Source organism: Manacus candei, unplaced genomic scaffold, assembly GCF_025592945.1.
Source record: "Manacus candei isolate 608988 ecotype Guabito, Panama unplaced genomic scaffold, ASM2559294v1 h1tg000048l, whole genome shotgun sequence".
Classification (NCBI taxonomy): Eukaryota; Metazoa; Chordata; class Aves; order Passeriformes; family Pipridae; genus Manacus; species Manacus candei.
This window is the reverse complement of record NW_026138096.1, coordinates 3,342,400-3,355,257: the sequence shown is the minus strand read 5'-3', so window position 1 is coordinate 3,355,257 and position 12,858 is coordinate 3,342,400. Positions and strand designations below refer to the sequence as shown.

At 38.5% G+C, this 12,858-nt stretch overlaps 1 protein-coding gene across 5 annotated transcripts in view; it reads right to left on the bottom strand.

Moving 5' to 3' along the window:
- Nucleotides 1-439: 439 nt before the first annotated feature.
- Nucleotides 440-12,858, bottom strand: part of EVC (EvC ciliary complex subunit 1) — a 48,462-nt gene continuing 36,043 nt past the window's right edge. Inside the window, exons 12-20 of one of the 5 annotated variants that reach the window (XM_051798529.1) lie at nt 11,913-12,022; nt 10,961-11,213; nt 8,212-8,418; nt 7,289-7,433; nt 6,325-6,433; nt 4,300-4,426; nt 3,949-4,042; nt 2,660-2,771; nt 440-1,652 (exon numbers count right to left, since the gene is read on the bottom strand). In XM_051798529.1, coding sequence (XP_051654489.1) covers nt 1,571-1,652; nt 2,660-2,771; nt 3,949-4,042; nt 4,300-4,426; nt 6,325-6,433; nt 7,289-7,433; nt 8,212-8,418; nt 10,961-11,213; nt 11,913-12,022 — 1,239 coding nt within the window. In that variant the 3' untranslated portion in view covers nt 440-1,570. The remainder of the gene's footprint in view (nt 1,653-2,659; nt 2,772-3,948; nt 4,043-4,299; nt 4,427-6,324; nt 6,434-7,288; nt 7,434-8,211; nt 8,419-10,960; nt 11,214-11,912; nt 12,023-12,858) is intronic. The other 4 variants (XM_051798527.1, XM_051798530.1, XM_051798526.1 and 1 more) reach the window with 4 other exon arrangements.

Here is a 12,858-nt window from a genome sequence, read left to right as displayed (position 1 = left end):
GCAGATGGAAGGCTGGGAGGTGCCCACACCCACGCCTGGGGGCACTCGTGGGGGTCCTGCCGAGCACTGGAACCTCCCTGGCTCCTTCCCGGGATTCCCTGCCCGCCACCTCCACCAGCGAGGGGATGGAAACCTCGCAAGCTGCCCAGCAGAGGGCACTGCTGCCCTGCTTTTGGAATAATCCGAACCTTTCCTCTTTTCTAATGGAGAGAAAAAACCATTTCAGCCCTGCCTCGCCAAAGGAGAGCAGCCGGGAGACCCCACTCGGGTGATGTGAGTCCCGGCTTGGGTAATTAGAGACCCGCTGGGGTGATGCCCCCAAACTGTGATGGGAGCCGCTGCTCTGCCGGGTGGTTTAAAGGATCATCAGCTCTACTGGTAAAAGCTTCCTTATTGCCATCTCTACAGAGTGGGGGGGGGGGGGGGAAAGCAGAATGAGCAGCAACTAAAATGTCCAGATCAGGCAGAGAGATCACAGAGCTCAGACACCAAAATACCAGAATCAAATGCTTGAAGTGGTACAATTTAAAATAATTTTTTTTACTATGTTTGGGGTGAAAATTAACTCGCTTTGGCAAACTCATTTGTGTGGCAGCACTTCTGTCTGAGGCAAACTGCATAACTGATGTAGCATTGTCCATCCCGCACCAAAGGACATCGTTTTTGTTAGCAAAATATCATGTTTATTTTTAAAAAGGCAGAAAACTTCCATTTCATGAAAACTGTAAGTCTGCTTAAGTGGGGGAATTTATTACACAATACAGGTGCTCTGTGCAGCCAGCAAGAACTCCCTGCTTTGCACAACAAGAATTCCCATAGGAGAAGTAATGAGCATAACAAAGTATATTGGAAACAAAAGGGTGCACTTCAGGAAGAAGACTAGAAACTGAAGTATAAAAAAATGAAAGACTAAACTGGTTTTGTCTCATTTTTTCTGAAAGTAATAGTATGAAATCTGAGACAAAGGAAGAGAAGTACATATATAAAAATCTTTGTACAAATATTAAAAAGCATACATAGCCCTGGAAGCACTAGAATGTAACAAAAGAGTGACCAAATGTCATATTTTGATGTACCAATACTATCTGAAGTCTGTTTACATATTCTTTTCATTTTTATCTGGTTTTGTTAGGCCAAAGCAGAAATTACAAAATATTAAGACCCGATCTACCACATTTAGGGCTCAAAAGCAAATGATATATTGCTATTGAGATGAAACCTTACTGAGATACACCAACCTGGGCAATCAGCCTAGTGTGGATCAGTTCTACAAGTGCACTTTCCTCAGGTATATTCCAAATCTAAAACTATCTCTCCTCCACACTCCCAAAGCAATCTCAAAAAGCTTATAATAAAGACTTCCTTGTTCCCCCTTACCAAAATGAAGAGGGAATGTTGTATTAACAGCTAAAGGAGGTCAGGATTGACTGTAGCTAAAAAAGATTTATCAGTTATTGATTTTCTTCGTTGTTCCTCAGCAAAGCAGCTCAGTAAGTATCTATAGCTGCTGAGATTCCCCAGAAGAATGCTTTGGTACACTGTGTTCAGACAGCTCATATAAAGGCTTTTACTACTTGCTGCCTTTTTTTTTTAACATATTTGAGTTTTTCCTTGGTTCAGTCTCCCCTTCATGTGGACTCTGTAACATCTCTCTGCAAGACATAAACAAGAAAAATAAAACAAAATCGTAGACAGTTTTAAAATGCTGTAATTCTTTCTTAAACTAAATTAATTTTGATAAAAGAAAGGCACTTGCCATATAACTTCTGCACTCACTGGCTTCAGCTGCCTCTGTTGAGGTGCCAAAGCAAAAAGCAGAAAGATAAACGTTCCTTTGTTGGGTCCCTGTTCCCTACACACGTATCCCTTGTTGGCTGTGGGAAAGGAGTGTGTGAAAAGGGTTGATGCCATCGGGGAAAGGAGCCATCTCCTGAAGTCAGTCCCAGGCTGAGGTCACTCAGGGGATAAATACTTTTCCCCAAAGGCCTGTGGCTCCTGAGAACCAACTGTTTGCTTTGCCTGTCAGCAGGATTTTCCCTGCTCAATATATCAAGCCCCAGTGACCAGCTGGCTGGTTTGATCTGCCCGTAGTAATCAGCTGGCATCTTTCAGGTTTGCAGCCATTTCTTCTCCTCTAGTTAGCACCCCAGCATAAGCCAACTGAAACATCTATCAAGAAAATCATTGTTAGAGCTGCTACCCTCATCAGCCAAAGACTGACGCTTGCCTTTGTCCCTGAAATAAAGGTGGAAGTTGAAAGCCTAAATACCACAGACCATATTTTGGTTGCTACATGTCAGCCTAGTTCCATTGAATTCACTTGTCTCTGCTGATTTATGCTGTCTGAGACTCAGGTTTAAAAAGAAGTAATTAAAGGAAGCAGTATTTCTCATTTCTCTACCTATAATCAAAGTTATTTATAAAATACATAGCAGCACCTACAAGCAAACACAGACAAATTTCCTAACTTTTAAAAAAACATGGGGAAAAATAGGTCAAGTACATGTGAGAAAGAACTGTTATGGAAGCTTAGCTAATGCAGGCATTATATTTTGGGTTTGACTGACATACCTGCTTATGAAGTAGATTTTGTAGCTTTTTATTTAAAAAAGTATTTTTTTATAAATTGGTTTTCACATATTTTTAGCCTCTACTGTACCTGCATGAGTCAGAAGTCAGTCCATGGGGCTCTTGAATATTTTCATGAGAATCATCTTTTTCTGCTGATTGAGGTGAGTGGAAGGTCTGTCTTCTGGATTTTATTTTTTCCCCTGAATTGCCAAATGCATGTGGATTAAAGAAAAAACAATCACATATAGTAGAGCTTGTTTGGTTTTGATTAACCTAAAGCAAAAAAATACCCTTGAACAGTTCAGACATAATGTTAGTATTCCAAAGAAATCACTCCACTTTACATCAGACCAGCACACTGCTTTTTTACCATTGGTTAGTTCTCAGACAGCAGTTTGAACTTTCACACTTGCTGAACACTGAAGTAAGTTTTCATGTAGTGCAAGAGTTGAAAGCTCTACCATTTATTATCTCAGCAAGTAACTGAAAATGGTTTTTTATTACCAGTAACCAGAAGAAAAGCCAGTTCATAATTTTGAGTGATTTGAATCAGAAAAATCTGATGTTAAAAATCCACTGCTTTTATTGCCCTGAACTAAGCTTCCACTTGTGTCCCCAGAGTCACGTGGTTCTGCACACTTGAGAAACAACCAGCTGGGGGGAGACACTTCAAAACTGTGCAGGTGAGTGAGCTGCTTTTCCCTTCCAGGCACCCATCTCACCATTCTGTATCTTTCAAATGTAATGCCAAGTGCTTAATTCTGATAATGACAGAAAGATTGCATGGCTCAAAGGATGACACTTTGTATACTCCACCCAAAACCTGGATGAGGAAATGCAACTGCTATTCTGACAATTTGTCCCTAAGTATCTCTTGAAGAATGAATTAGTCTAATTTGTTAAAACTACAGTAAATTCATATAAATATTTCAAGTTTCCAGATTCAGTAAGATTTTACTTTTGAGCATGTGTGTGGAAAGGCAATTCTTCTATTCCAACAGGAGAATGAAAGCTGGATGACTCAGCTCTGCTGTTCTCCCTAAGACTTACTAATTGAGGTGAACAGAGAAGTTTCTAAAGGACATGATAATGACATTAAAAATAATTTTGGTTTGAGCAGGGCAAAGCCTCACCTCAGTGGACACAATGTGATTTACTGGCTAAAGGCTGCTCTGGAGTGATAAAAGGTGACACTTTTTTGTGGCTGTGCTGCTGGTGAACTGGGTGACCCTGACAGATTGGCTTTTCTACATCCCAGTTAGGGAAATGGCACTGATGAACAATCTCTCCTGCAACTCTGATGTGTTATATTGCAAGAATCTGCACTGATATGTGCAACTATGTGGGGTTTTTTAAACAATTCAGAATTGTATCAACCTGCTGGCTTGCTCCTTTTGGAAGGCTTCTTCTTCACAGTCACTGGAACTCTGGTCAGCACAGCCAACTCACTCACAAAGTCCTGCTCTGCTTCCTGCACTCAAGGATAAACCAGGAGTCAGTTAACACAACACAGTTCAGTTCTGGGTTACGTTATGCTACATGTGGCATGACAAAACAGGTGCATGTCACTGGACAAACACAGTAAACAATATGTCCAGCGTCAGTTCCTACAAGACAGTGGTGAATCTTAGCCCTGACTTTAACTAGGATATCAAAGAGACCTCATAACCTGTCCCAAGTTTTGCCATTGACTGCTTCAGATCCATGAACCATTTTACCCTGATTTACCCTTAGCTGATTCTCCAACTCGGTTTCCAGGTGATGTAACACCAGCAGCTTCTGTTTCAGAGACTCCAGACGAATTTGCTGCTGCAGTTCAAACTGAGACAAAACCTTCTTTTGCTGCAGCATTATCCTGGTCAATAGAAATGCAAAAGTAAAGATGTTGTTCAGCTCAAGGGAGGAATACAATCCTGGCAAAGTCTATTTAGAAGATTTTGTTCAAAAAAAAGGCCCCTTAACAATATTGGTCCAGTCAGCTTCTGCTGGGACGGAAATTTCTGTGGTAGGTTTTTAGACAGATTTACTTATTTTAATCACCTGCCTTGGCTGTCCATAGGATACAAGCTCCTTTAGGAGGTAAGAATAAGAGCAGGAGTTTGGGTTGTCCATGCCTGGGCTTTGGGAGCTGGAGTTCAACTCTAAAGCTGAAGTCTGCTTTCAAAACCATTGCATGTTTTTGAAGTCAGCTTTACTGTCTGCTTGCCAAAGGAACAAGCTGTTAGAAGATCAGGTGTGAGGATAAGGGATTAAGAATTAGACACTTCATCCAGGGCTCTTCAGTACCAGACTGAGACTCATCCAGAAACACGGTAATTCAAAATCTGGCAATTGAGAGCATTGACAACTGTATTCTTCACTTGTTTTACTTTTCTGGTTAAGGATTATTATTAATACAGTACAACCTGAATGGCTGAAACTTTGCTGCATCTATATTTCTTCTGTTTTCTTGCCTGATCTACCTTAAAGCAATGCTGTCAATCATCCATCACCATCCTCAGGGAAGGAGGTAACACAAATTGTTTCTGACATCTACATATAATGAAGCTGCTGTTGTAATGGTCACTGCCTACAGGTTAGCTTTCAAAATCTGCTTTTTTTGATAACGTTGCACTATGGGCAAAAAGAAATAAAAAAATAAAACAATGTAGGGTTTAATGAGAGTTAGACAAATTAATGGAAATTTTGTCAATTATTTACAAAGGACTGGGATTCGACCATAAAAGAAATCATAATGAAAACAGGAAAATGGGTTTGATTACTGATGGTTATGAGACCAGCTTAGATGCTGAACATTCTTCAACAACGTATTTCTGCTTGTATGAAGGTCAATTCATTGTATTCTGTTTTAAGACACTAGAAAACATTATGGGAGAAAAAATCTGAGACAACAGCTAGAAGCAAATTTATGTGTCAGAAAAAATGATAAATTTCATAATGAATAACTAACGGATCTTTTATGAAGCCCTTTATATAAATCCATTTCTACACTAATTCAAACAAGGATGAAAAAAGGCAGGCAATGATTTCTTTCAATTTAGAAGTAACAATATCTAAAAAAAGAATTAACCCCTTTACAAAATTGCAGATGCTATGTGGTTCTGGATAATAAACTGAGAGTAAAGACATAAAATGATTATAAAAATGTATCATGTGCATGCCAAGCCATACAGCTTTTTATGACAACTTATTCCTTTGTAATTGAAGTGCTTTTTGTCTGGACTTTAAGTTTTATAAAATCAGTACTTAATTAAATATGATTTTTATTTAATTAACATTTGAAGGATTATACTCTAAATTTAGTGCAAGTAATCTTGATTGTCCAAGGCATTCACTGAAATCTTGCCATTTTGATTTTTTTTGTGCTTCAAACATTTTCTCTTCATTATGGTATATGTTTCTTCCACAGCAAACCAACAAACACTTTTGATGTTCAAAGTAAAAAGGATGGAATGTAATGAATTAGACAGCACTGGTTCCCCTCCTACATTTATGTTAAATTTCTTTTAAAATTTCTCATATGTTTTGGCATTGTTTTTCGTTCTCTCTTTTTAAACTAAGTACAGTTCTTCAATCTGTAACTAATGGCTATCAGAAAGTTTATTTTATAAGAAAGTAAATCAGATATTTCTTTTCCATCAAAGACAAATACAAAATTCAAATTCAAGACATTTATTCAGCTAGACATTTATGGAAATCTGCAATGACTCACAACACTAAAATACAGTCAGTATTGCTGCTGCCTGCTCTTACCTTTGACAGACTGCAGATGACACGTTCAGGAAGCCTTTGGTGTGTTTTTCTTTCAATGCCAATTCATCCTCTTGTTTCTTCTTAAGTCTGATCTTTTCATTTCTTTCTGCTGAAATAATATTTTTGAAAATCTCCTGCTCAAAATTACAAACTGAATTGTGGCAACCTTCAGCACAAATTAATCCCAGTTCTAGGTAGTCTTTCCAAAGTTACTGTTCCTTAGGGGATATCAAGTACTTCTTACACAATCTTGCTCTGCCACTGTGATCTGTTGCACAGACAATAGTTTGTGCATCATTTAGCAGAGATGGTAATGTCACTAATCTCCTATTCTACCTACTTCTTCCACTAGGCTAGCTGATTACCATGGAATTCAAAGCAGAAATTTTATAAAACCCCCTTGATTTCTTAAGCAGAACTATAATACCTAAACAAAACATGCAATATAAAGAAAGCTCCCACTTAGATGCCACTGAATCCTGGGAATGCTTAACTTCACAAGATGTCCCTTCAACTGACAGCAAACTATTCTGCATACTTGTGCATATGCTCACACTCTGTGACTAAGTTAGTGCTTATCTGCTGACCAGGCTCCTGACTCTTGCCTCTGAAGTCCTGACTGGCAGCAAGGCTTGGAGCGTGTCTGACAGACAGGACCTTGCACCACTTTGGTGGTATCTCTGATCCTAGCTTGGTGAAGCAGAGTTTGTGGTTAAACTATAATTTCCATCACTGGGTCATCCTTCTGTCTGTGTTTGAAGGAGAAATGGTAGAACTGTTTTTATTAACTACTTGCATTACAGTCCTAGATGCAGGACTGTGTTACTCAACATTTGGTACAAAGATGTCAACAGACCTACTCATTCATGCTTAAATAACAGATTTCTGTTACCTATAAAAACAATATTTACAGTGATAATTAATTTAGACAGAATTGTCTTATAGTTGTCAATATCATACATACCTTGTAAGGATTTCAACTGTTGAAGCTTTTTCCCTTCATAGCTCTCTGTGATTTTTCCTAATTGCTGGTAGTAGTTTTGCACCAGTCTATTGATATTATTGCTGGTCCCATACACACTTTCAACAGCAGCTTCCACCAGTCTTTCCTGTATCAGACAGTACAAGCCACAATTAAAAATCTGATGTGTTTTGATCTGTCTAAAACTGAACACCCAATCTGATTATGTATGTGCACAAAAAATTGTGAATTTAAATGTGGCTTTAAAAATATGGCAGACTGAGATGCTGAAAACCAGGTATCTCCATTCATCCATGGAACATTTCAGCATGGTAAACTGTAGTAAAATTTTTCTAATTTGTCTCACCTTCATCTGGGAAGAGGTCATTTCCCCACCTATTCAATCTCTGTAGTCCATTTTACCCATCAACCCAACTGCCAGCAAAGTAAATCAAAATATGTGTAGCTTTACTATGACTTTCCATTACACAGAAAATCCAAATATTTACTTTGGAAAAATGTTATTCATCTTGGAAGCAAGTTTTAGTTTTATTTAATTATTTATCTATGAAGTAATTAAGGTGCTAATATACAAACACTATTGATTAATCAGAAAACCTTCTCAATAGGTAACCACCTCCCTTTCTTCCTCCGTTTTGTTATTCTCTTCTGTGAAGAACTCCCACAATTTTTTTTATGTTCCAGGGTTTGGCTTAATAAAACCTGTTTTGGCTAATATAGCAAATACTCTACTGCTACATAAGTGTTTGTAAATACTTTACAAGGTATGTTCAGTTTTAACACAGGTTGTAATGATCTCCTGCTAATACTTCTAGGCATAGGGTAATGCATTAATGAAACTGCCTTCCATTTTAGTAAAGTAGCCCTCATTTTTTTCAGAAAACCACTACTGAACATTTCCATACCTTGAAGTCCTGCCCATCATCTGAACTCTTTTTTCCAGCTTCCTGCTGGGCATGCTGCAGCAGTGTCTGCCCAATCACCTGCTCCATGTGCTGCTGAAGAAACTGAAGAGCTTCTTGGATTTCTGTGACTAGCTGCTGGTGAAATTCTAAATTGGTTTCCTGTGTTTCTTCCTCGAGTTTCTCCTCCTCTTCCCGAATGTGGGACTCCTGGTAAATAAGACAACAAGATAGCACTGCCATTTAAATATGTTAACAAACTTAGTCAGCTTCACTTTGAAAGGAAGTCCTACACCCATTCAGAATGTTACCATTTTAACAATGAGAATAATCTAATTTTCAGTGGAAACGTGTACAGTCATTTAACACATTTGTCTACAACAAAACTATAGCCTCTGTCATGACACACACAGTACCAGCTGCATCCTGTCCCATTAGTCATTTCCAAGTGATGTATTCACATCTATGTCAAATACCCTGAGCCTTGTTCCTGTGCAGGCAAGTATACAGTGTACAGTTATGGGAATACTTGTACAGTTTGTGTGGTCTACCTGAGGAAACTTGGTATATTGGTACTTAAGGCCCTTGGGAGAGGTCATGAATATGTATAACAGCACTTGAAAACCATTTGCACAGCATCCTGTGGTGAGGAGTTCTAAAGCTTACCAGCACATCTCTTAATTTTGAACCTGCCATCTAATATCTTTTCTCAGTGCTCTCTTCTTTCATTAAAAACACATGAAAAATTGTTTCCTATTCACATATTTTATGTCAGTTTTAAAACCTATGATATTCCATGTGACATGGACAACTCTTTAGGCTAAAGAGTTCTTTGAGGTCTTTGGACCATCCTTGCCACCATTTTCTATGCTTCTTTTTAAATCCACTTTCCACCTAAATCCTCTTTAGCACACAATAGCATATGCTCACCAGCACGACCTGTTCTGTCTTCCTTACATGTATTAGTCTTCCATAGATGGCCTTCTATTGTGTTGCTGATGTCCTTGTTATTATGCTCATTTAAGGCTAAATAGCACTAAATTATTCTGAGGGACTCGACAGTACCTATTTGATGCCTTCAGGGAAATAAGAAATGCAAGTAGGAAAAGAACCTGCTCTGCCCACATTCATCTGTGGAAAATAATGATGTCCATATTAATGCTGGGTTGTTCTGACGTCTTTATTTATAGCTCAGACATTTGCTTTTGAAAGTTTTTTTAGACAGTTGGAATGTGATTAAATTGGTTTTCCTTTTTTTCCTTTTTTTTAGAGACCCAATGCCATGATCATGCCCCGGCTAGGATCCTTTAGTGTTGTTTTACATTCTACATGAATTCAACAGATAGATACAACAATGTCCACCAGTCTAAAATTGACCCAAGCAAAAGTTAAGTTTAGTTAAAACAACACAGTATCTTTAAAAATCTGGTTGAGTGTTTGTAAATTAACCTTTTCCTTAACTCCTTATACACTGTTTTAGGGTTTGTTTGTAACATGTTTTTTCTCTCTTGACTTTTCACAATTCCATACCTATGGCCTAATTCTTTGGCAGCAAAGATCTTATATGTGTATTTTTAGGCACTTCCTTGTGAGATGGGTTTTAGCTGGACTTGGAAAAAGGCTTTAGTGGAGAGAAGCCAAAGGAACACTACTACCTGGGGACATTTCATTTTTGTTAGGGAACATAGTGATTGCGTCAATTAACATCTCTGTGGGAGCTAAGTGAGAGGGAGTAGTGGAAAGCAAGAGGAATGCAGAGATATGCATTTGTATTTTATTATTTTATATTTTATTTCTTCTGATTAATGAGTTTTGTTAAGATTTTCAAACTTAAGAGAAAATACTTCAATTGATGTTTCAAACGTGAAAATGGCAGCAGACAGATTTTCCTTATTCCTCTTCCAAGTTCAGATTGAGGGTTTGCATTATAGAAATCAAAATTAGAGGGATACAAAATATTATCTCCCAGCTAATTACACAGTGACAGCATGGAGCACAGAGTTGCAAAGTGTTGGATGGGTTCGACCCAACGTGCAGCAGCAGTGGGTTGGGCAGGGGCTATCACTGACACCTGCTAGGAGGGTTGTCTGAAGTTGAAATACAAAATTTGGTGTTGTTCTAGGTAAATTTCCTGTGCAGGTAAGTAAATAACCGACAACACTTAAGGGATCAACCCTAAAAACCACAGTCATGAACAGATTTGAAAGTGACCTGTGGGAATATCAAGTCTAAAAATCCGTTCAACTTTCCCTTACCTCCCTGACCTACAGGAAACTGATAATTTGGAAGGATGTCAAGGGAGTGGATGCTGAGCTTCTTATGGACAGAGGAGAGAGAAAAAAAAATGAAAAATTAGGACAGTATAGAAGAACTTGCTAGGTCTAGTAGGATGAAGAATTTCTTCTAATGCTTCTGAAATGCATATTACGATCCCTAGCAGAATTAGGAGTTTATCTTACCCTGAAGCAGCAACTTAAGTCCTTTATACATGTTGACATGCCTTCTCTCATTAGTGTTTTCATATAAAATAGACTGCTAAATAAGCTTGCTATGATCACATGTATCACAGATAGCTAGACAGCAGATAAAGCATCAGGGTATTTAAAATGTCTGCCCAAACTACAATAGGCACACTCAGGGACCTCCTATGCCAGTGGTGGGCATATTTTTGCCAGAGAACATTTTTCTTTCTACTTGGGACTTTTTTTTTTATTAGATCTTCTATGACTATTTCTAATGCCAAATATCATACCATGAGACCTCTGGAGACAATCCACCTGGACACTGTTCTTACCACTGCCTTCTGTAACTGCCACTGGTCCTCATCTTGGCACGGGGACGATCCCTTCTGCAGGGTATGTTGCTCACTCAGTTCCTGAAGCAAGCTCTTCTTTCTGGACAGTCTCATGCAGGCCAGGGCTGCCATTCCAGCTCTTCGGAGAGTTAACCTTCTGAGTACTGAACACAGCAGAAGTTGGTGTTTTTGCAATATGTAGTTAACAGACCTGTAAAAAGGACCATTAAAAGTCCATCAGCAAAGCTGCTTGCTCATTTGGCACAGGTACATTCAGCAAAGTCATTGCTTAAAGGTGACAAGAGTTATTCTTCACTCTGTGTAATGTCTTTTTGTATGAAGCATGCCTGGGAAAGCTGATCAGGAGTAAAGAATGGGTATTGCTGCAATAGACTTTTAGTTCTGTCACACAGGAGTTAAATTAAAGTAAAAACAGGAATACAGTAGTTAGATAACCATCTATATGCTGCTGGACTGAACATTTTATCTTGAGGAATATGCAACTCCAATGTGACATATGGAGTGCAGAGAAGCTGGTTCAAGATTAGAAATCATGGCTAGGCTTCGCGAACGAAGATTAAGGAAGGCTCTATCCACATTTATTACAGGCATGCTGGTGGCTAATGAGGCCAATATGAGATTAGAAATCACTCAGTGTATAGACAGAAAGCACACCACTGAGAAATCACACAAGACTTTTTTTTCTACCTACCAGGAGTCATGATATGTCTATTTTTTTTTTATTTTGCTTTTCATACTCAGACAAAAAACTCAGGCAATTGCTTCTCTCTCTCTGAGGATGCTCATAATCCCTCAACACTGCTTTCCACTATGTAATGTTCATAAGTTTTTATCTGTGCATGCAGGAGTGAAGATTCACCCCACTGCTTACTGAGGAAACCATGCTTACTCATCACTGAGGCATCCTAGTCTGCTTACGACACCTTGAATTATCTTCTCTTGTTTCTCAGACAGGTGCTTTTGCATCACAGCAGACAGAGCATATTCCATTGTCCATAGCTAAAAGCAGGGGGAAAAAAATTACAAATGTAAAATACTTTGATTTCAGTCATTCTAGTCACCACATTAAGAAATGGGGGCCTATTTGGTGCCCTTCTGCTAAAAGCAATCATCCTTCAATTTCAAGAAACTAGCTCATGATGAATTAAAACTATTCTACTTAGGAATATTTATCAATGATCAAAATCCTAAAGAAAGCTCACTGAAAAAAAGGAAGGTTTTGCACTGGTTTGGATGAGCCCTGAGCTGCATCTCCTACAGACTTTTTGGTTTCAGCAGCAGCAGTAGAAGAGAAAAATAACAATATGGCATAAAATATTGCATTGACTCTTATCAGCAGGTTGCAGTGGGGTTTTTGTTTGGCTTTTATTCCACTAGCAGAGAACGTAGTTTTTATTCTCACTGAACAAAATAAAGATATCATCTTCCATCACACTTTTGTGTATACAGTACATAGTGCTAATAGCTGGAAATGGAGATTGTACGATTAGGTAAGTATATGGACTACAAGTTTACAGCTCCTTCAGGGTGATATTTAGATCAAAGAATTTAATCTTTAAGAGAGTTTTGATAGATTTGCCACTAGACTGTAAATTTTTGGAGATATGGACTTAAGATTTCATTTAGCGCATTGCCAGAATTTAAGGAATAATTCATAAGCTGAAATGGCTGTAAGGTCCAAACTCTGTTACTATGAGATGAAGAGTGTATTTCAGGCTACACTGGCAGCTGAATAAATGCAGGTTACCTGCTGATGTATCCAGAGCCCTAAATTAAATATAATACTCAGGGTCTCTGACAGCTTCACTTTATGTTCCAGCCTCATTCACAACATG